A 22,898-nucleotide genomic window follows, 5' to 3' on the forward strand; every position below is an offset into this window, starting at 1 on the left:
TTACTGAGGTTCTTATTGGACCTAGCACTAGTGGTCCGAAGATGAATAAGATATATTTCCTACCTCTGGGAACTCACCACAGAGTGGCAGAGACACACTAGAGAGCAGTGACTATGGAGAATGTGATAAATGCCAAGGCTAAGGCCAGATCATAAAGGATGTTTTGTACTAAACCAAGGAATCTGAAGCTATGGGAGAAATTACCTCAGGATTTCAAGCAAAGAAAGGCATTACTTGGATTTGTACTTTAGTAAAATCTTTTGGGCAGCAGTACAGGTCCAACTCAACCACTTCTCTGACTTCTGTGGTTGGGGCTTTTGCATCCTTCTTCTGGAATATGTCCACTGGAACATTAAAATGAAATCTTACCATGTGGCTTTTCTGATGAATCCTACAAAAACAAGCTCTAAATCTTAACCATTCCTGGTCCACAGTCATTAGGGGAAAAAAGGGCAAAAGTAATGGTAAGTTGGCCATCCTTATTAAGTCAGTTTCATGGAGCTGCTGGTTGGAACATATGAAAAGATCATCTTTCTCTGACATTGATTTATCTCCTAACCATGGTTTGCTGTGATGTGGAATTTCCTTTGCTTGGAAATATAGTCTCTCATTTACTAATATTTTTACTCTTATTTATAAATCTATTTCTCCCAAAGTATACTTGAACTTCTCTGGGACTTTAAATGCTAAGATTGGCCCTTATGGTGATCTACATGAAGCCTTGGAAATATAGACTATTCATGTAGAGACAAATAAATTAGCCAAAAATGAAAGGCATACTATGAAACTGATAGAGCAAGTATGTGCATATATACACTCACTTTATTCAGCATCTATTGATGTCATATAGTTTCAGATCTCAAAGGTCAACTGTGGGGACTTTTAAATGATTTTAAAACATTTAAACAATGGCCTTTGTTTAGATCTTAAAAGTAACTAATCCTAATTCATTACTAATGAAATATTGCTATTAGGTTCACTGCCATTTATTTCATTGTGTAGTTCCTATATTGAAAAAAATTTCAACTACTTGATTTTAATTTATATAACATGAACCTACAAAGCTATGGATATTTTTACTATTTAAATTCCTGTGATGCAGAACCCTTAAAAATATCTTTTTATGTTTTTATAAAATCAAGCTTTAAATGGAAATGATGAAAAGTTAAATTGTGTGTGTGTGTTTGGAACTCACAATGTTTAAATGGTTCTGTATACACTCCAGTGACTATATCCAAAGGTTACTTTTCTGTCTTGGCAAGTACCAAACATTTATTGATAATCATACATATTGACTTAGTATTAGGATAAACAACATATTAATGTCCTCAATAAGGTCAGATCATTTTAAAAAGGAATTGCAACTATTTCTCTTATTTCAATTAACCTAGTCTCCAGATTAACTATTACACTGTTGGTGGGTACCACTGTTGGAAAAATCACCCGTCTTGCATCAGTCACTCCTAACCGCCCACAGCAGAACCACAGAACCAAGTCTTGCATGCTGTTGATCTATCACTCTGCTCCTTCCTTCGGAACCACATTCCCCGTTTAGTTCTCAGCTAACCGGCAGAGAGAAAGAATGACCATGCTACTTAATGAGTTTCATGAGTGAGACTATATACAGACTCAACTTACTAGTTTTACCTACTTCTTCGGATTTTCTGATATTCCTGTGGGATCTAGGATTTTCCTACATCATTGAAGTTGGACAATACCCAAGTGCTTTAGGCATACAATGAAACTTGCTCTGATAATGTTTTCTACTGGAAGATGAAATCTCTTCTCTCCAAGCTGTTATCAAAAATTTATTAGGTTCCATTACCTGGAGTATAGTGTTTCACCAGACAATAACTACTTCGAAACAATGCATCAAGTAGAACTAACCTATGAACTGATATTTTAAATTGCTTCTCAGACATAATTAAACAAACACATTCAGCCCTTAATCCAATAGTTGAGTGGGTTTGTATCTGTCCATGCTCAATACACAGCTTTAAAGTCTAACCAGCTGAGCGCCTAACCAGAACATTTCCCACATTTGTTATTGTTCAGCCCTGAATGACTGCTCTGGATTTACTGAAAGAAAACAGAAGTTTTCTTTATTTAGTTTAAAAATGAATAAATATAAATTGATTAAAACACTTATGGACGATTAGGATCATGTTATAATTAAATATCTTAATTTGTATCTGATAAAACTATTGGTAAACAACACAAAGCTCTTGACAATATAGCAAGCATCCCCTAAAAACAACAGCCTTGTTTTTGAGGCAAAGTTTGCTTTGTAAAGATGATTTCTGCATATAAATCCCTTGGTCCTGGAAAATATTTATTACTGAGAGATTCAGAGTTATGCCCATGGCAAAAGACCAATTTTCATTATACAGTCCTGTCTGTATGAATATGAAAAAGGCATGAATAATGAATTGTCTTTTACATTTCTGCTTCAGGAAGCATTATACACAACAAAATACCTTCGGAAACAGCCATGCAATTATTATTTTCTGTGTTACATCTCCTTACCTTGATACCTTTCTTTTTAGCAAGTATTGAATCTGGTCCAAATAATAGTTTTATACATAAATTGTCAACTCAGACCTTATCAATGCAGGGCACGAAACCCCCATCCTCATGCTTGCTATTGCTGAAAACGACTGGTGTGTAGGAAGACACAGGCATGGTTGCCGGCATCTTACAATTTTAGGTGGAGAATGTTTTCCTGCATTCTTGGTAGCAGCAATTAGGTAGAAAGACTGATATCTTCTTGGCCCTCAGACTAAGGACTGATTCCAAAGACCTGATTCAAAACAGATGGCTTCACTGGTGTTCCCAACCTCCTGCTGTTCTGTCACATTGTTTCTGGACATCTTCACAGCCAAGATCAAGAACTCTTTCCATGTTTCCTGCCTAATATGGACCCTGACCTCAGCCCTCATTCCAGGGGCTGTTCCTGTGTTAATTATCGGAGAAAGAAATAAAAATCAGATGTGGTCTTGACTCAGTCAATTAGAATGAGTCTATAATGAAAGAATTCAAGGAAGGGCCATCCATTTTAATAGCAGAAACTGGTAAGATAATGGTATTTTTTCCTTATTGCATACTGAATGGCATTTGGAGTACCTAGAACAGCTTCTTAGTCTCTTCTGTGTTGCTTCCACAACAGAAATTCCAGCTACTTGGGCTCCATTTCCAACTGTTAGAATGAGAAATGGCATCCTTAGTTCAGTTCTCCAGGGGCATTTATACAAAATAAAATATTAGGGACAAAAGGCCAGAGGGATCACTATTCTCATTAAAACAGAAGTCTAATGTTCTATATGATAGAACTCCCTTTGCAATGTTCAGGATGCAGAGAGTCTTGGAAATAATGCTCTGTCTCCAGAAGCCACTGGAAATTCATCTTGATGTGCAAGTTTTTATGAAAGCAAAACTGACTCATTTCTCATTAGGAAAATTAACCCCCCACAAACAACAAGAAGCTTGTTCCTTAAATTCACGTTTCCTGGATAAAGTATTAATAATTTCATATAGTTTCTTTGGGGAATAATTTTGCAACAAATAAACTAAAACACTGGTGAACCTTCTGGAAAAAAGGAATAAGTAGGCCAAAATTTTAAATGATAGCTGATTTAGATGTGCATGAATACTGAAGAGTATGAAATATTTCTGAAGTGCATGGCAAAGAAAACTCTTCCTCTCAGATGCAAATGACATGTGTTAGTTTTCCTGAATTTAACAAATAAAATTGACAAATATAATAAAGTTATAATCTAACTCATATGACTAGAAATCAGATAATTAGCACCAGGTTACCCATTTAACAGATTTTCAAATTCTCTAAGGAAACAGAAGGACAACATCATAATTGAAAACTTACTTCATTGCAAGGCACCTGTAAACATTGTTGAAATCTCTCATGTCTATTTGTTTTATTTTGTTTTTTAAACAGTTTTTTTTTATTTGAACCTTCAGAGTACATAGAATTTGTGTGACTTTTGAATAAACATGTTATTTTTTAGAGAGATCAATGACAAACTGTCTTCCTATCGCTTCCCTTGGGAGTTTACAACCTGGTGGTGAAAGTCAGCAAGTTGGGGAGAAGCCCGGAGGGGCAGGAAGTGGACTTGTGGCCATAAGTTGGCAATGTGCAGGGGAAGAGCGGCCAGTCAGGCTCTGGTCCCGCAGCAGCACACACACACAGATGGCAATGGGGGAGGATTTCTGAGAAAACTTACATATGGCAAGAATAATCATAGGTAAATACTTTTTCCATTGAGGCAATACAAAAATATCATAGGTTCTCAACCCCTGGCTACAGCAAAAGTCCTGATTGACAGCATAAGTATACTTTTTAAAAAACCTCTTAAAAGAAGGAACAAGAGACTAAAACACTGTCTGGGTCTTGAAATGATGACTGAAATAAAAGTCTATTCATGGTGATTTACAGAAATCAGTTGATTCTGATTTGCCCCATATTAGGCAATCTGAAGAAAATTATACCTTTCTCTTACCCATGTGTGATGTAAAAAGTTCACACAATATATTTAAATGATATCTTTGGGTTTGGGTATATGCAATCTGCTTCAATTTATTTGGGTATTTTATTTTTAACTGGCCTTGGAATTTTGTGTACTATAAAGAGAACTGGTAAAATGTGGCATTTAAAGAGAGCTTTTTCAAAAAAATATTTTTTTTGTTTTTTATTTATTTTTGAGAGACAGAGAGAGACAGCATGAGTAGGAGTGGGTGAGAGAGAGAGAGAGAGAGACACAGAATCTGAAGCAGGCTCCAGGCTCTGAGCTGTTAGCACAGAGGCAGATGCGGGGCTTGAACCCACGAACCGTGAGATCATGACCTGAGCCGAAGCTGGACGCTTAACTAAGTAAGACACCCAGGCACCCCTAAAGAGAGATATCTCAAATAACAAGGCTCTTTAAAAGTTGTAATGTGAATTAACTTTCATTCTTGCAGATAGCCTAGGCACACCAGGGTAAATATTCATAGGGAAATTGGGAAGGGATAAAAAAGAATGATTGATTTGAGAAATATTTGTTCATTTATAAAGTGTAGTAGTTCTAGCAGAAATTATTCAGTTATCTCTTCTCTAAAATTCAACCCATGAATAAAACTTCATGTACACTAAATCTATAGTCAAGTTTATTTCAACACTTTTTTCCAATATACTAGATTTTTTCCACCTTTGTACTAAATGTATACAGACTCAAGTGTTTGAGGAAGTTAACTGTCACATACAAACATCATTCTAAAACCTGTTAAGTGCCAATAAGCTGATTAAAGACTTTGAATTTACTATTGTTATTGTAAAATAGTTTAAAAAATATGTCCTAAAATGATTTACATATCTATTAGCCATACTCAAATCTCACATCCTCACTATTTGGTCAATATGTACACCTAGGTTGCTCTACCTTAGAGCAGAGAAAGGCACACTATGGCCCCCAAGCCAAATCTGGCTCTCCATTTATTTTTATAAAGTTTTATAAGAACACTGTCATATTCGTTTAACCATTGTCTATGGCAGGGTTCTTCCTAACTAACATGTCAGAGTTGAATACTTGCAACAGAGACTGTGTGGCCTACAAATTTAAAATATATACCACCTGGCACTTCACAGAAAGTCTGATGACCCCTGTCTTAGAGCCACACCTAAGGACATATTACAAGGTACTTAAATCATGTTACTGGAGATGTGACAATTACATAGTATTATGTCCAACTTTATCAGAGAAAGGATGTACAAGAGATTTAATTTTTATACCTATGCTGAAATAATCCACAAAATATTGCTCTTAAAATTCAGATAAACTATAAAAAAAGAGTTTTGCTGGTACCTCTATTAAAATTCTCATGATAAATTATAACTACAACTTCAAGAAAATTTGGAAATCACGAAGTTTCTTCAGTGGCTTTTAGAACAGAAGCTGTCTGTCTGGAGGCAACATTACTTTCCCTACTGCTGTCTGTGCCTTTACTTTATAGCTTCTGGGAACATGTATAAAATGAAGTAAAAAACCGCTGTATAAGCAGTGTTTACCCAATCTTTCTCCTGTGTAACATTTATGGTACCATTTCAACATCAAGAACTCATAATCTTGTCTCCTATGAATTATTTAGTTAATATTTAATCTTTAATTGATTTTTATTGCTGTGGAAAAGGATATAATAAAATTTTATTTGCACAACAGAAAATAGTAAGATAGTGCTACTAATTCCTTTCCAGGGTGCCTGGTCAAAGGACAGAACTTAATTTGCAACTCCCTGGAGTCCCCCTTCATGTTTTCCTTTCCTTTCCCCATCAAGAGCACACTCTTGAAATACACTATGCTTTCTAACGACGTGGATATTTTTCTTAATTATACATGCATTTCTTTTTCTCGTTGAACTTTGGGTCTTCAGAAATTTTCATCACTACCAGGCTTGTCAAATTACAAATGTCTGGAGTTGCAGGGCTTAATATATGCATTCTGGGCTCTGTTTAAATTACACTTGGCCCAGTCACACTAACTTGCATGGTTTTTAATGCTAAAAGGGCCATTTGAGACATTTAAAATATAACAGTTTTAAGTGGTGCACAGGTTTACAGACTTTATTCTCTCCCCTTCTTCCCTCTGCCCCTCTCCCCATATCCTTGAGGACAAAAGCAAATGGCAACACTTAATGATATCAAGTAAACCGTTCAGGTTGAAAACATCCAGAATGATCAGTAGGGGGCAGATTGTGCTCAAGTAAAATCAGAAGTGCCCCAGGACTCAAAAGCCATCATCATGAGTTGAGACGATGCTGTGAGTTGTCAGAAAGGGTTCAGAGGAACTCTTATTATTATCATCAGCCTTATCTCATCTTCTAACTCCTTGTCTTTCAGATGCCGGAGCTCCCCACGCTTCTCCACAAGCAGCCAGAACTCTGCCTGCAGAATTCACCTGTCAAGCTTCTTCTTGGCCCCATGCAGGCCTCTAGACATGCCGTGGTGTTTTTCCTGGCAGGAATGCTGGCATTTTCTCTTCTTTTCTCCAAGCTCCATTCTACTTTGACTACCTGCTGAAGTCCTATTTACCTTCCAATCTGCCTACTAATTTCCAAGCCCCAACGGCTCTGTCTGACACTGTCATTTAGTCACATAAAGCAAGTACTATTAGAACTGAATTTTATAAGTAAATTTTATAAAGAAACTGAGGCAAAGAAACTGCTATGTAATTATTCCAAAGTCACATAGTGAGAATGGGCTCGAGACCACATTTGAAGTCAGCTGTGTGTGACCGAAGAGCCCAGGCTCCTGACTACACAGCAGGCTGCTTCTCAGAAACAAACATGTGAGAAAAGACTGTGAGGAAGGAAGCGGTAGAGAGAGGACACTTCTGAAAACATATATAAGTGAGAGACTAACAAAGAGAACAAGGTCTATATCTGGAAGACAGGAAGAGAAGGGGGATCAAGAGCAAAGGTGCAGGGTTAGCCATGAGTGGAAAGGGCGCCCCTTCTTAGGAAGCCAGAAGGAAGGAAGTGAGAATGGATCCATTTGTATTTATGGGGACAGAAACAGAGGGGATTTATGGGGTTGGGGAGAGAGCTAGAGCTATGTTAAGCCAGGGTGGGTATATTCCCAGGACCCTGAGAGTGACTTGAGAGAAACTTCCCAGAGGAAGCTGCATGACTGAACTTTCCAAATGAAAGTGGAACCTTCCAAGTGCTGACGTCACCTCCTGTGAGAGGCTGGGACTCCACAGACCCTAGACTTAAAGACTCAAAGCCCTAGACCAGCAGCACTGTGAAGGTCCTGGCGTGTGGGTCTCTGCAATGCAGCAATGCTGAGTCTCTTTGCACCACATTGGAAGAGGAGTTTCCTGGCTGGCACCCTACTGCGCTGTGGACCATAGTACGTATGCTGCTGCCTTGCCCCAAGTCTGTCCAGGGCCCAGCAGTCTGTGACATCTAATGATGCTTAAGAGTCCTCCCCTGGCAAGGCACCTGGGGGTCTGATTGCCAGATTAAGCCACTTGTTAAGGCAGGCTTTGAATAGAATCCAACAAAAATTGCCCCAGGAGACACATTTCTTTTCCAGACAACACTGTTCCACTGTTTTCCCACCACCACTGGGCTGAAATCTTTTGCTCACAGGTGGTAGCTTATTAAAACGAACTGCCTCTTCTTCCCTTCTTATATTCTGAAGACACAGTATTGAGAAAGCAACAGGATGGAGGCCTGAAAGTCAGGATTATCTGCCTCAGAGCTCTCTGGAGGCAAATATTCCTACTCCGATCCCAAGTGGAAACACAAAAGAGTAACTCTGCCCCTCTGGGCAAGAAGCCATAAAGTGGCCGGGCTGCCCGTGTCTCCAAGTAGTAGTGCCCAGGTGACACAGAGAGAACACCGCATCACACTCCATCCCTCTCGGGATGGGCACGTGTCACTGGTGTGGTCTGAGCCTTGCAAACAAAGGACAAGGACACATTGATATGAGCTGGGGCACTACCTTGAAATAATATCTCTAGGAAATATTTAAAAATAATCTCCACCAGCAGCTCTTAAATGTCTTGGTCTCACAATACTTTTGTATTTTTAAAAATAATTGAGGACATCAAAAAGTGTTTCTTGATGTTGAGTTATATCTATTTGTATTCATCACATGAAATATCAAAACTGAGAAATTCAAAAAAACAGGTAAAACACCCTTATTAAATAGTCTACATTTTAATTAATATAAATATTTTTATGAAAAATAACTACATTTTCTAAAATTTAAAAAAAGGGTGAGGAGCGTGGCAGTGTTTTACATTGTTTCAAATATCTTTGATGTCTTAAGACAGGAGAATTGGATTCTCTTTAACTGCATATACATTCAATCTGTTGTCCTAAGCTATTTTGGTTGTAGTATGTAAAGAAAAACAAGTATCAAATGGTTGGAAAGGGGGAAGTATCTTAATAGTCTTTTCAGATAGTTATGAACATTCTTTGATATTGTACCACAGTTTGACAAGCGGGACATTCTTAAAGGTTAGGTGCAATGCAGGATCCAAAACCGTATCAATATCCCTTTCATGCTCTTTTACATTAAAGTCCTTTGGTCTGTCTTGACCTCTGAACGGATCTTTTACTATACATGACATTGTAGCTCATGCATAGTCATTTGGAAAATACTGGTTCAGTGAGTTAATATTTCTAAAAATCACTTCTATTAATATCACTACCAATCTCATCAGATAAGTCTTTATGGATTGAGATGCTATCAAGCTCTCACCGGTGGACACAACTCTTCCAAAAATCTAATCTTTGCTTGAAAACTTCAATTTTATCCTTGACAACAAATACTGTCAATTTTTTTTCTTAAAACAACTTGACAAAGCCACTTTGTGCATTTTTGAAAAAATGATTACCAAACATGTAAGTTGGAATAACCACAATTGGTCAGTCATTCTTCCAAGTAAAAATGAGATTTATGAGAAGAAAGCAGGTAGTTCAGCTCACAACATAAAGCACTAAGTGCATATGGTTTTCCTGGAGACACTATTGTATACTGTTAAGCAATAAGAGTTCTTTATGCCCACTTCTACTTCATCACACGTTTTTAAGGGTATAGTCAAGAATAGAGATTTGACAAAGTCAACACTTTTTAGTGCTTTATCAAGAGCATTCTTAACTGAAACTGGTAACTTTTCTTCCTGTACACGTGTGGCAGTGAAGAACACAATTACAGTACAGTTTGGGGTCACTCACTGCCTGCAACTTTGCCCACTATTACTTCTGGACTAGGAATACAATTTCAATGCGGTCAGAAAAGCAGATGACATCTTAGTATTAGGATGAAATCAGTTTTGACCCTGAAGACCTCCTGAAAGGATCTCCTTGGGTCCACAGACTATACTTTGAGAACTGCTGATTAGAAAAATTACTTCCAGATATTGTCCAAGGAAATGATAATTAGCCATATTATTAATAACAGCTGTGCTAGTCAGGATACACTAGATTATGTGGCAAAAATGAAGCCCTTAGAATCTCAGTGGTGTAAAACAAAAGTTTATTTCTTACTCATTGGATGGTACCTTGGGTGGCAGGAATGGGGAGCTGGTACTTTGCTCACCACAGTCACTCAGGGACTCAGGAGCAGTTTCCCCCTGAGATGTCACCAATCACTACACTACCAGGGAAAAGAGACACTAGCAGGTCTCCCCAGTGATTAAATACCTCAGTCCCAAAGTGACTCAAGCATGTTTTGCTCACAGCCTACCATTCAGTTGGCCCCATCCAACTGCAAGAATGGGCACGGCTGAGAAGGAACGAGCGCCTCGGGGTAGAGAGGTGGCAATCTTTGGTGAATCAAATTAATTACTATAGTAATAGCTAACACTTACTGAGCACTTATTATGTGCCAGGCACTGTTCAAAGAACATGTATTACCTATTTTTGCACACAACACTCCCATGAGTTAGGTTATATGAACTCCATTCTTTGGATCAGGAAAACAAGGCACAGTAACTTGGTCAAGGTCACACCAAATTAGGAATGGTGGTGAGAAGGCAGATGGATTCTAGAACCCATCCCTTTAACTTTTAAGCCAAAATGCCCATCACTGTTCCCTGGTCTAGAAGAAAAATGAGAAAAATAATAACTTTTTCATAAAGATACATTTAAAGAATTGCCCTTTACTACAAGGTATCCTTTTCCCTTAAAATATTAAAATTTCCTTTATGAATTGAGGGTGCTAAGTAGCAGGTGCTCGTAGCAGGCGGACAAAGATTGGCAACCTTAAGTTAGTTCCTCTTCCTAATTTGACCAAAAATGCAACAAATTGTGACCACTAGTTTTGGAGGTTTTTGTTTGTCAGCTAGTTTTAGCATTATATATTGATTCAAACAAATTTTGATCATTAAGCACTAGGTGATGTTCTAAGCTCTATTCACCAAGCATGATACCAGTCAGTTTCATGGATATTATTTCATTTAATTCCATGCATTCCTGCTTCCTTATAAAGGAGATTACAGCGTGCATCTTCTTCACCCTAAAACTAATTGCAGCAGGAAAGGTCTGGAGCACGGCAAGCCCCTAAAAGGCTGCTAAAGCATTCGTAGCAACAGGTGCCAGTTACTCTCTGTAGAAGTTACCGGAGAGCACACACAAGCCCGTCAAGAAGTTTCTTGCTAAACTTAATCATCATACTTCTCTCTGTTAGGATCTTTTACAAGATGTAATTTTTCTTTCAGGTTAAAGACCCAAAGAGCAACAAGCTGATTTTACCAGCTGGGCCCTGGAACTTGGCCACGGATGATTTCCTACAAAGGACTCTGAGCACAAGCAGGGTTTATTGGCCAAGGGCCCAGGCCTGCAAGCCAAACAGCAGCTTAGTTAAAAGGGACATAGGCCTTAGACACAGGCAATCTGTTCTGGCCTCCAACACATTTTATTAGTTTCCCTTGGAAAGTCTGGATGTGCAGGAGGAATACACATTGTGAACAGGTGCTGAAAAACAGAATTTTAATAAAAATTAAGCATTGAGATGTAAAAGATGTTTCAAATAATGAACACTGAGAATACACCTGCTGTTTTAATACGATAACTTAACAATTTTGTGCTTACAGATGAAGGAAGGAAAAGAGGAAGGTGGGGAAGGAGAGACAAATGGAGGGAAGAAAGAAGAAAAAGGTAAGGTAAAATCCTCAAAATATTTTGGAGGCACATAATAGAATATTTTAATTATAAGTCCATTATACCAAATGACTACATCTGGGCTGTCCCTTCTCTCTGGGAAGGTTAATAATAATAAATCTCATTACTGACCAAATAAGTACCAACTCTGGAAATGATCAAGACAGCAGCAATGAGCTCTGTCACCACAGGGATGAGAGGCTCTCCTCTCATTTTTAAACACCAGATTCTATTTGGAAACAGCAGTTGAAAAAAAAAGTTGGCAATACTAGAATAGTTCTGGAGAAAAAGTTTATGAACATAAAAACCATTTTAAAAAGGCTCATAAACTCAGTAAGTCACAAAAAATGATTTCTAAACTTCACTTTGGTTACTGAGTAACAAACAGTTTGAGGCATGCATTTGGATTCAATGTTTATAAATCCTGGTCCCTATTTGAAATGGCCTTTCAAGTTCGTTGTCATTTAATAGGGAAACGAAACTCTTTGTAGCCTTTCTACTAATAACCCTATGAAAAGCCTTCCATATGGTGTTGTCAATGGGCGTCTTCAAACATCTCTATTTCATAATTAGAAGGCTGTTTTTAAGGGGTTTAGTTAATAGTTACAACATACAAGGTAGGGAATGTATTTGGTAGCCAGGACATTCAATTAATCCTTGCTGATGGATAGAACAGCAGATCCGCACAGTGGTGGAGCAGCAGAGAGCAGACCACCAAGGACCTGCAGTGACAGTCAGCAAGATGTAAAGGAAAAGAGTAAGGGCTACAATTCACTAGTGAGGATGGCAACAGAAAACAAAGGCCTTCCTCAAAAAGTTAAAAATAGAATTCCCCTATGATCCAGCAATAGCACTACTAGGAATTTACCCAAGGGATACATGAGTGCTCATTCACTGGGGCATGGGTAACCCAATGTTTATAGCAGCACTTTCAACAATAGCCAAATTATGGAAAGAGTCTAAATGTCTATCAAGTGATGAATGTATAAAGAAGATGTGGTTTATATATACAATGGAATACTACTTGGCAATGAGAAAGAATGAAATCCTGCTGTTGCAGCAACATGGATGGAACTGGAAGGTATTACGCTGAGTGAAATAAGTCAGTCACAGAAGGACAGATGTCATTTGTTTTTACTCATATGTGGATCTTGAGAAACTTAACAGAAGTCCATGGAGGAAGGGAAGGGGAAAAATAGTTACAAATACAGAGGGAGGGAGACAAACCACAAGAGACTCTTAAATATGGAAAACAAAGTTAAGGGTGGATGGGGAGCATGGGGGAGAGGAAAAAATGGGTGATGGGCACTGAGGAGGGCACTTGTTGAGATGAGCACTGGGTGTTGTATGTAAACCAATATGACAATAAATTATATGGAAGGAAGGAAGGAAGGAAGGAAGGAAGGAAGAAAAAGGCTTTCCTCATTAAAATCTCTGCTGACTAATACACAGGTCTGGCAGTGGCTAAATTCCTATTTCGTGCAAGAAAGAAAAATAAACAAACTGCACCAGGAATGTTACAAAGGTACTCTGACCGGCTAAAGAAGGGAGAGGTGCCAGATGTCTAAAACAAGCTATTGGTGTTGACTAAGGAAAAATGTATACTTAATTGCTAAACACTGGCAACATGTATAAGCTTGAGATCAATTCCATGAACTTCATGGTAAAATTATCCTTTTATACAGACAGAGGTGGTTTCTACACTGATACAAGGTATATTAAAACCATCCAAAATGATACACTTTGATCACTAAAAATTAACTACTTATGATAACTACGAGATAATGGTCATTTGACTTAAAACAATGATGACCCCATGAGTCCTCTTAACTCACTGAAAACACACATTCAAGGCATGTTGAGAAAGTTCAAGCAAACGGAAGAGGTTTGGTGACTGCCAGTACAGCGATGTCTCACTGGCAATGTCTTGGCTCCTGGGAGCCAAGTACAGTTACGGTCTTGATTTTATTGATCTCTTAAACTCTTGATGGCAGACTTAAATCTCACTAACCAAAGAGAGAACAATAAAATGGCAAAGGGCTGCAAAAGGTTTACTACCTCTAATGTCAGGAGCGTGGTGAGGCAAGATACTATACGAACTGCATATATGTTTGATCTAAGAGTGAATCACAGGTAATCTCTGATTCTCAGTGCTCCGGCCACTTTGAGATTCACTCTTAGATCAAACATACCTGGAGTAGTCAAATTCATAGAGACAGCAAAATGGTGGCTGCCAGGGGCTGGGGAAGGGCACAACGAGGTATCACTGTCTCTTGGGTACAGAGTTTCAGTTATGCTAGATGAAAAGAGTTCTGAAAACTGGTTGCACAACAACGTGAATGTGTATAATACTGCTGAGCTGTACTTAAAATGGCTAAGATGGTAAAATTTATGTTTTGTATTTTTATCACAATTAAAGGCTTAAAAAATAAATAAGTAAAATGCACAATAAGACTAACACAGTGCCTAGCACATAGATAATCAGTCTTCATGTACTAAGTACATGAATGAAGAAGGCGCCTCACGTAAGACAGACAAAATGTAATCTAGTTGGCATACCATCACTGAGGGACCTTTAAATAGTTCCAGAAACTGACAAGAGTGGTGCAATGAGGAAGGAACCACACATTTTGGTTGCCAGCAGCCCTAGTCCTTACAGGGACCATTCACTTCTTGTGAGAATCAAACAACATACATCACAATAAGGCCGTGCAGTGACACAGGTAAGGAAAAGCAGCTTTTTGCCAGCAAGAATGCCTCTGTGTAGGATGGTAAAAGGATGCACCTGGGGAAAGGGGGGCAAGAACTAGAGCCAAAGACCCTTAAATGTTCTTCTGGAGCCACCTGGATACCACTTTGCAATTTGGCAGATTACTGATCTAACCAAAGAATTTACAGTATTACAAGTATTGTGCTCCTTGACGATGCACGGCTCTGCTTGCCAAAGAGCTTGGAAGACACCATTAGTAAATCAGAAGGCATTCTGATGAGTCCAATTAATTTACCCTAAAGTTACTGATCTCCATTCCAACCAGGGGCACTGACAGCCATGATATAAAGATGAACATATCATGATATCTTCTACTCTCCAAGTCGAGGGGAGATAGACCACCACACAGTTCAAAAAAATTCAGTATGTACACATTGGGCAACTAAACACAGAGGAAGGAGTGATCAAAAACCTTGCAGGAATTGAATTAGCCTTCAAAGAAGATATTATTTTTGGACTAGGTCAGGTTTGGGAGGTGGGAAATAGGGCATATTCAAGGCAAGGTCTTCCTTAAAAAAAGGTGCATGAAAAAAATCATGTCTGAACAATGATGAAAAGACCTCCATAGCTAGGACATATGTGTGTTTCAGAAGGGGGAAAAAAGGGATGGGTAATAACACCAGAGAGGTATTTTTGAAACGCGTTGATAACCCTGCATATTACTCCAAGTAGTCTGGCTTTGTCTTGACGGTTTTAGAGATGTAACTTCTAACGTGGCAGGTAGACAAGGATGACTAGATAGGAGGACCATTTTGCAGTAGATAAAGCAAAAGTAGAGACAACTCAAACTAAACATGTCAGTGACGTTAAGGGATCAGATATGAGGTGAAGCAAAGGAGAGCCAAGGAAAACCATTAGCTTATAGGACTGTCGGTTTTACTGGAAGAACAAGGCTAGGGGATGATCATGCCCTCAGCTGGAAAAGTTGCGTGTAACATTCAGTTTTTATATTCAGTATTTATAAATGAGGATAAATAGTAAATGATCCAATAGGATCTTGGAGTTGATGGGAAGATTAAACAAAAAGGACATAGTGCCTTTACTTATGCCTAGATTTGTGGAAGTATGGACCTGGAGGGAACCCAGGGCTGAAGAGAGATATTTGGGAGTTACTAATACATAAGTTATGGCTGGTAGTGCTGAAGGTTATAAGCCTGATAATACTAGGAAATTATGTCCTTAATCCAGGATGAGACCCTGGTGCCCAGAAATATGTGGCACATGAGGCTCTGGGCTGGATGCCAGCAAAGACGACTTTGAAGGAATGATCCAAACATGGGAATCTGGAGAAAATGGTATGATGGAAAGATTATAAGCAGTAAACAGCCAGAAGTGCCTAGTCTTTCCAGAAACTGGTAGGATGAGAGCTGAAATGGGTCAAGAGCATCCTTAGCAAAAGCTACTCTGGTAGAAGGGAGAAGTGGAGGCTAATCATAGGTCATTTAGGAATGTTATATTTTCATGATGTATTCTGATGTTAGATAACTCTAATTCAGGAAAAATTCATTTGTGTAGCTGGAGCCCTGAGAATTTACTCTCTCCCAGGGGATGCAAATACAATTTTTCTTCTTTATTTAATTTGAAGAATCGAGGGCCTTGTGAATCAGATTGAGAAAAAAAATGCCTGCTGTCTGGATTCATTGATATATTTTTTCACAAAGAACACTAGATTTGGAGGAAAGAGGAAAGAGACAATGCAAATAAAATACAAAACATCACAAATGAAAATAGGAAACTTTCTGGAATGATGCAGTGCTAATGCTTCCAGAGAATAGACATGAGTATCTTTGAGATGCCCATCTGCCAAAGGCTATTTAGGACATATGTCTGCAAGCACTTTACAATATTACCACTCTTACCTTTCTTTTGATATCAGTGAATTGGGAAACCATTAAAGACCAATAATATGACAGCTCCAGGATATAATAGTAGTGAAGGTCAGTTGTAAGTGGCTGGGGATTAAAAAAAAAAAGAAAGATTAATAGTTAATAGGAACCCAATTTGTGTCCCAAATAATTCATGTTCATTGCTGAAAAATGACACGGTCTTATGCTTCCACAAATTCCAGCCCCATTCTCTCTATGGAGAAGAGGGCTTTGAAGCATGCCTCTAATACACAGCTTGATGGCATTAAGTTCTGTTTCATCTCCAGTCAAAAAAGAGTCAATGAGTATGAACATTTGGAACCCAATTCACTATTTACTTGAGCAACCGCATTTATGATTCCTTGCTAGAAGTATCTGCAAGATTAGGCAACCTGAAAAAAGCCTTTTAATACATACACAAAAAAAAAAACCCGGAAGGTGCTTTGAGATTCCACAGTACAGGGGCAAGGCCTGAGGTAGGTGATAGAAACTGGGGTGCTAGATGGGTCATGAAGGCAGAATTTCAAGGTCTGTGTGCCATTTTTTTTAAGGAATGTTTTTTTTGTTTTTAAGGAATATTCTGTACATTGCAAATATCAAAAAAGATAATTCAAAAATATTTATTAAAAGACAGAGGGACAAGGAAGCTGCTAAGAAACACCAGGCTAGGCCCTCAGCCAGGAAATCTGAGATCGAGTCTCAGCTCCATAGCTCAGTAGGTATAAAACTTGGACTTCAGTTTACCTCTTGTAAGATGGGAATGATACCTGTTCTATCTGCTTCAGATGTCCAGGAATGGAGAGAGGCTCAGAGAGGCAGTAGAAGTCAGGAATATTTATTTTGTTTACTAAGCTATAATGAAATGTCTTACTTTACCAGAACAAATGAGAGACCTTTGAAATGCATTCTATCCATGCCGCCCACAATGTAATAATATATATGATAACTACGATGGAAACTTTAGCGCTCTGTGAGCCAAGAGCAGCATAACATAGGACTTTCACGAGAAGGTGGCCCTCCCTTTACTACCAACTCTACCAGCTTTATGCATTGGCATCAAAGAAAACAGTTGTCCCTTTCACTGATCTTCAGTAACAAAACACATCAGAGGACAGGAGACTATCCCACCAGCAATCCCAAGCTCTGAGTAACAACGAGCATCAGTGTGTTTACCAAGCTCAGCACCATAGTGGAGAGAATACAGTTTCCACTGAATTGTCCTTTTAAAATTTGCAGGCATTAGCAAAAAGGGATGGGTATTCAGGTCAGACATATGGCAGCAATGAAGTCTAGAAAATAGGGCACTGGCTACAGGACCCTGGGTGCAAAGGTTAAATTTCAGTTTTAATGAGCTTCCCTGCACCACCACCTGGGAAAAGCCACGGCAGGCTAGGAAGACAAGTGAGAGTACATCTAGACACCACGGGGTTCCTCATAATACAAAACTACCCTATTCATGGAATGCACTGCAGCTGACAAACCTTACCCACATGTTAATTTCTCTGACTCTCATAAAAACCCTCTAGAATGAGCACCACCATTTTCTAGATAGTATGGCTGACAGGAAATTGCTGTCAGTTAGTTCAGGTTGAGAGGCTAGTCACAGGTCTCACTGCTCAGTGAGGCCCTGCGACTGCCGTTCGAGGGCTTCTCATTCCCCACTTGTGCTCTTTACGGCCAACTGTCCAGGCCCAACTAAAGATCACGCTCCATCATTTTAAACTTAAAATAGGGGCGCCTGGGTGGCTCAGTCAGTTAAGCCTCCTGCTTCGGCTCAGATCAGATCTCATGTTCGTGGGTTCGAGCCCCGCGTCAGGCTCTGTGCTGACAGCTAGCTCAGAGCCTGGAGCCTGCTTCCATGTCTGTGTCTCCTTCTCTCTCTCTGCCCCTCCCCCTCTCATGCTCTGTCTCTCTCTGTATTAAAAATAAATAAAACATTAAACTTAAAATATATGCATTATATAACCACCATCATATATGTAATAAATTACATATTCACTCATACACAAGAAGCAGTGTGCCTTTAATAAAATTGCAGCAGACCACTACTCTTTCATCTAAAAATCTGTTCAATAATTTACTTAATATATATGCTAAAGACTTAATAAGTGTGCTTCATGAGCACTATATATCTTTTTAAAAAGGTGCTCTTAAGGCTTGACACTGACTCTGAACTGTAATCTCTGGATTTATGGAGCATAGCTACCCACAATGCACTTTAATTACACTCATAATAATTACATGCTGTTTAATTTTTTCCCCACACGTGCAAAAAGAAAAGTAGCTGATTTTTTATTAGAATATGGAATTTATCAAAGATGACCACTATTCTTTCAAGAAATCATGAACTTTAGATTTTGGGGGCTATTACCAAATTATTCATTTATAAGCAATGATGTCTTAATAGCAGAAAGACAATCTTGATCTGAATCTCCATATACACAGTAACTTTCCTCCTATACTAATAATGTTTCTTATTTTTATTTTATTTTATTAGTTTTTAAAGATTTATTTTAAAGTAATCTCTATACCAAATGTGGGACTCAAACTTATAACCCTGGGATTAAGAATCATGTGCTCCACCTACTGAGCTAGACAGGCACCTCAATGTTTATTTTTAAACATATCTACCAGACCCTCAAATTTTCATGTTAAATCCATAGTTTTGTCTGTGAAACAGCCTGCAGCTACATTTTGGACCACTGCCCCAACAACTAATTATCTCAGAAAAAAGCAATTCCTTAGCTCCAGCCATAAATGTGAAGCTATTTCAGACTACGTTATAAAGAGGAGTGGGTATTACATTTCACGTGACATTTGTCCCAATATTGTTCATATGACGGAGTTTACCTCATAAATGCAGCTGCCACATCAACATTCAAGTTAAAGCTTCTAGAAGGATTTGATACACTTTTATAAACAGAATTCTAGATATGGATTTTTCTATTCTGTATACCATTACAGGACCCAAAGAGAGGTATAATGACAATATCCCAAGTATTTAAAATAGTAAAACAGCAACTGAGCCTAAGAATTACAGTTGTGTACAGTAAGTTTCAATGATGCTTCAGTCTCCATCAGAAAGCTCTGGAATGCTCAGTGTTCTCTAACCATGTCATATTGCTTGCTTACATGCTTTTCTAATATGAATGCACTACATGAAAGAGATGGAAATGCAAACTGGAATTCCATTTGCATATGTCCCTAGCCCTGAACTAGCCAAAGAAGTTTCCATCTCCATTCCCTAGCCCCTGCTGTAACACTGAGTGTAACAGAGAAGATGACAGAGTATGCTTGCTGCCCATTAACTTTATGCACACCCAAAAGACCAAACGCCTTGTAAAAAGACAACCCAAAGAACCATAAAGTCAAAAATCCATGTATCTCTTTATATCAAAATATGTAGTTGTATTTGATCTCTAATATAACATATTCCAACTGAATTTGAAAAGACCCAGCTATGATATTCAAATAGTAACTGATCTGAAGACCACAACACATGCTAATCTTATTGAATTCATGGACAGAGGCAAAGAAAGGTATGTAGGGAGCAGGGATCTGAAATGCTCCATTTCTGGGATATAATTTTAATCTCAGTTTTGATGGTGGCTTTACGTTTAGTGGAATGATACAAGCACATTTTTCTATGCTCAAGGAAATGGTGTTTAATCACATATTTACAGGCCGCTCTTAAGCTGCAAAGTGGCCTGAACTCTGCTTGTCTGCCACAGCCCCGCACTTTGCTCACTTGCTATCTAGACAGACCCTTGCTGGTGTCAGGTGTTCAGGCCCTCCACAGTAATTAGATGCAGACCAGCTGTTAGAAGCAAAAATCAGCAAATGCACCTTCCAGCTTATTCCATTTGCTAAAGCAACTGAGCTTTGACTCTGAACTTCACTGAGAACACAACCTGCTTCCCTTAACTAGGCTAAGTCTGGCACCAAGCAGCAGGGACAAGGGCAGGGGGCTAAAATGTAAGGTGGCTGCCCAGCCTGCTGGGGCCTAAAACCATGAACCTGACCTTAGGGAGATACTCTGCATGTATGAAGACTCAGATGGCAATGTCTCCTTACCTGATAGGGATAGTTGTACCAACAGTGCCTTGTATTCCACAACCAAGGGCTCTGAAAAAAAGATGACAAATATATTTTACATGTTTTGGAAATGAAGCAAGGTAAGAGATGTTTATGAAAGATTCTTGCCCCCAATACTTTGGGATTTGAATAATCTACCTGTATGAGAACTGAAGGACTTAACTAGAATTAGGATTTTTTAAAATAAATGAATTAAAATTAAAAAAAAAATTTTAATGTTTATTTATTTTGAGACAGAGAGAGAGCAAGAGAGTGCAAAAGTGCACACATGCAAGTGGGGGAAAGGCAGAGAGAGGAGAGGGAATTGCAACCATGAGTTCATGACCTGAGCCAAAATCAAGAGTCAGATGTTAAACCGAATGAGCCACCCAAGTGCCCCTAGAATTAGGATATTAAAGCAGTTAATATTCCATTATACATTCTCTCTGGGTAATCTTCTAAACTCAACTGGTAGTATTTCAGGCTACTTCTGGAATGAAATCCCCACTGATGCTTTTTGCATTTTGACTACAGAGACACCTTCCTACTATGCAACCAGCATCCAGAGCAGAGCCTTTTAGGAGTCTCACCTAGACCAGATGCAAATCATCAATCTCACTCTTATCAATAAACGATGCTGACAGTTGGTGCAAACTACCCTGAAACTCCTCCAACCTAGTGTTACAAAGCAACATTATCAATCAATCATTTCATGCTCTGATGCCCACTGGCTCAGTAACAGGCAGGTATACTTATTTCAGTAGAACAGCCCAGACTAATTCCAGGCCTAAGGGAATTAAGCCTCACAGCACACTCCACCCCCCAATTCATGGCCAAGGTCTTTTAAAGACAAACCAATCATTCTTAATTTGGCAGAACCACTTGGTTTACAACACTGTAAAATCAAATAGAACATCTAAGTGTACACACAGGTTCCAAATGTTTATAGTCAGCAGGGAGAGACTGGTATAGATTTACACAGGCTGCTGAACAATCCGATGATACCAGCACAATCTTTCTCCTATTTTTGTATTAACTTTGTAATTCTTTTGCATTCTTAACCTATAGCTTTCAGCATTTGGGGCATACATCTACATACACTTCATATACACCTGTATGTTTCTTAAGAAACACTATCCTTAACCCAATGCATGTTTATGGATCTCAAAATGATAATATTGTCATTGAAAGATTGTTAGATGTATTTGTACTGACCTAACCTCTTTCCTTACTTGTCCCAGATTCTGTAAAAGTTGCTGCTGTCTACAGTAGGATGATGTACCTGTCTCCTTGAAAGCCACAAATACCCTGTCACCCTATCCTCATCCTCATCAGCTCTGCATGGGTGAAGATGATGATGATGATGACAATGATGGTAGCTAGTATTTGTTCAGTCGTCCCTATATTCATACTCTTATTTTTTTAGGGGTTTTCCTCTGTGGTCTGTTATTTGTTTAACTAATTAAAAAGTTATTTAGCTTGAGACTGTCCCCATATACATTTTTAAAGAGATTTTTATTAATTTTTAATATATTTTTAATGTTAATTTTGAGAGAGGGAGAGCAAGAGAGAGCATGTACATGAGTGGGGGAGGGGCAGAGAGAGGGAGACAGAGAATCTTAAGCAGGCTCCATGCTGTCAGTACAGAGCCCAATGCAGGGCTCAATCCCATTAAAGCACTACTAATCCGCCTTCCTTTTACCTACTTTCGCCATTGGCTACCTGTTCTGTGCGGTCCACAACATGTAACCTCACTGTTAGGTACCTGAGTTGTATGCCTATCTGTCTCCTCCATTTTCTTTCATCTGTAACCTTGATGTTTATTACTGACCTCCCTCCCAGAGTGCTTGTGAGGCTCAAATGAGACAGCATGTATAAAAATATTTTAGAAGCTTCAGAAGCTTAATATGTGGTTCTTGTATTGTTATATAAACAATGCATGTTCATTGAGGATGGATGATGCAGAAAACACAGAAAGTAATGAAAAATAATGTGTATTTTCATCACTATTAACATTTCATGTACAGCCCACTTTTGGTCTTTTTTTCTATATAATACAGATATAAATACAGATTTATTTTTAACAAATTAAACACAAGCACACATAATTTGTAAATGGGCATAACATATCAAGATCTATTTTAAAGTATAAAACAAATGTTGGTTGTTATCCTTTCTCTGATAAAGCTGTATATTATCTCAATAATGAGTTGAAAGTCCCTGAGGGAAAGGTATGTTTATCTCCCCAAGCACTTGGACCCAAAGCTGATAGTTCAACATTCATTTACTGAATGCTAATGGAAGGGAATACAGAATTAAACATAAGGCCTATGACAAACCTCGCAGCATTTTTCTGGATTGATCAGTCCCCAGCCCACAGGGCATATGCGTGCTTGCCTCTAAAGATGCAGCAGAATCTCTTCCACTGGGGCCACTCCTTCCAGTCATGGGCAGGAGAACAAAGTGCCCTGGAAACATCCATTCTTTAGAGCTTTCCCTCACCTATGAGTTTCTTGGCTTCTCTGGTT

General features: G+C 38.6%; 1 protein-coding gene across 3 annotated transcripts in view; it reads right to left on the minus strand.

Moving 5' to 3' along the window:
* CERS6 (ceramide synthase 6) overlaps positions 1-22,898 on the minus strand; it is a 300,639-nt gene that overhangs the window by 55,969 nt on the left and 221,772 nt on the right. For all 3 annotated transcript variants that reach the window (XM_029934446.1, XM_029934445.1, XM_029934444.1), the window contains exons 5-6: positions 20,371-20,421; positions 16,291-16,383 (exon numbers count right to left, since the gene is read on the minus strand). In XM_029934446.1, the coding sequence (XP_029790306.1) occupies positions 16,291-16,383; positions 20,371-20,421 (144 nt within the window). The remainder of the gene's footprint in view (positions 1-16,290; positions 16,384-20,370; positions 20,422-22,898) is intronic.

The sequence above is a fragment of the Suricata suricatta genome, chromosome 3 (genome assembly GCF_006229205.1).
Source record: "Suricata suricatta isolate VVHF042 chromosome 3, meerkat_22Aug2017_6uvM2_HiC, whole genome shotgun sequence".
NCBI classification, from domain to species: domain Eukaryota; kingdom Metazoa; phylum Chordata; class Mammalia; order Carnivora; family Herpestidae; genus Suricata; species Suricata suricatta.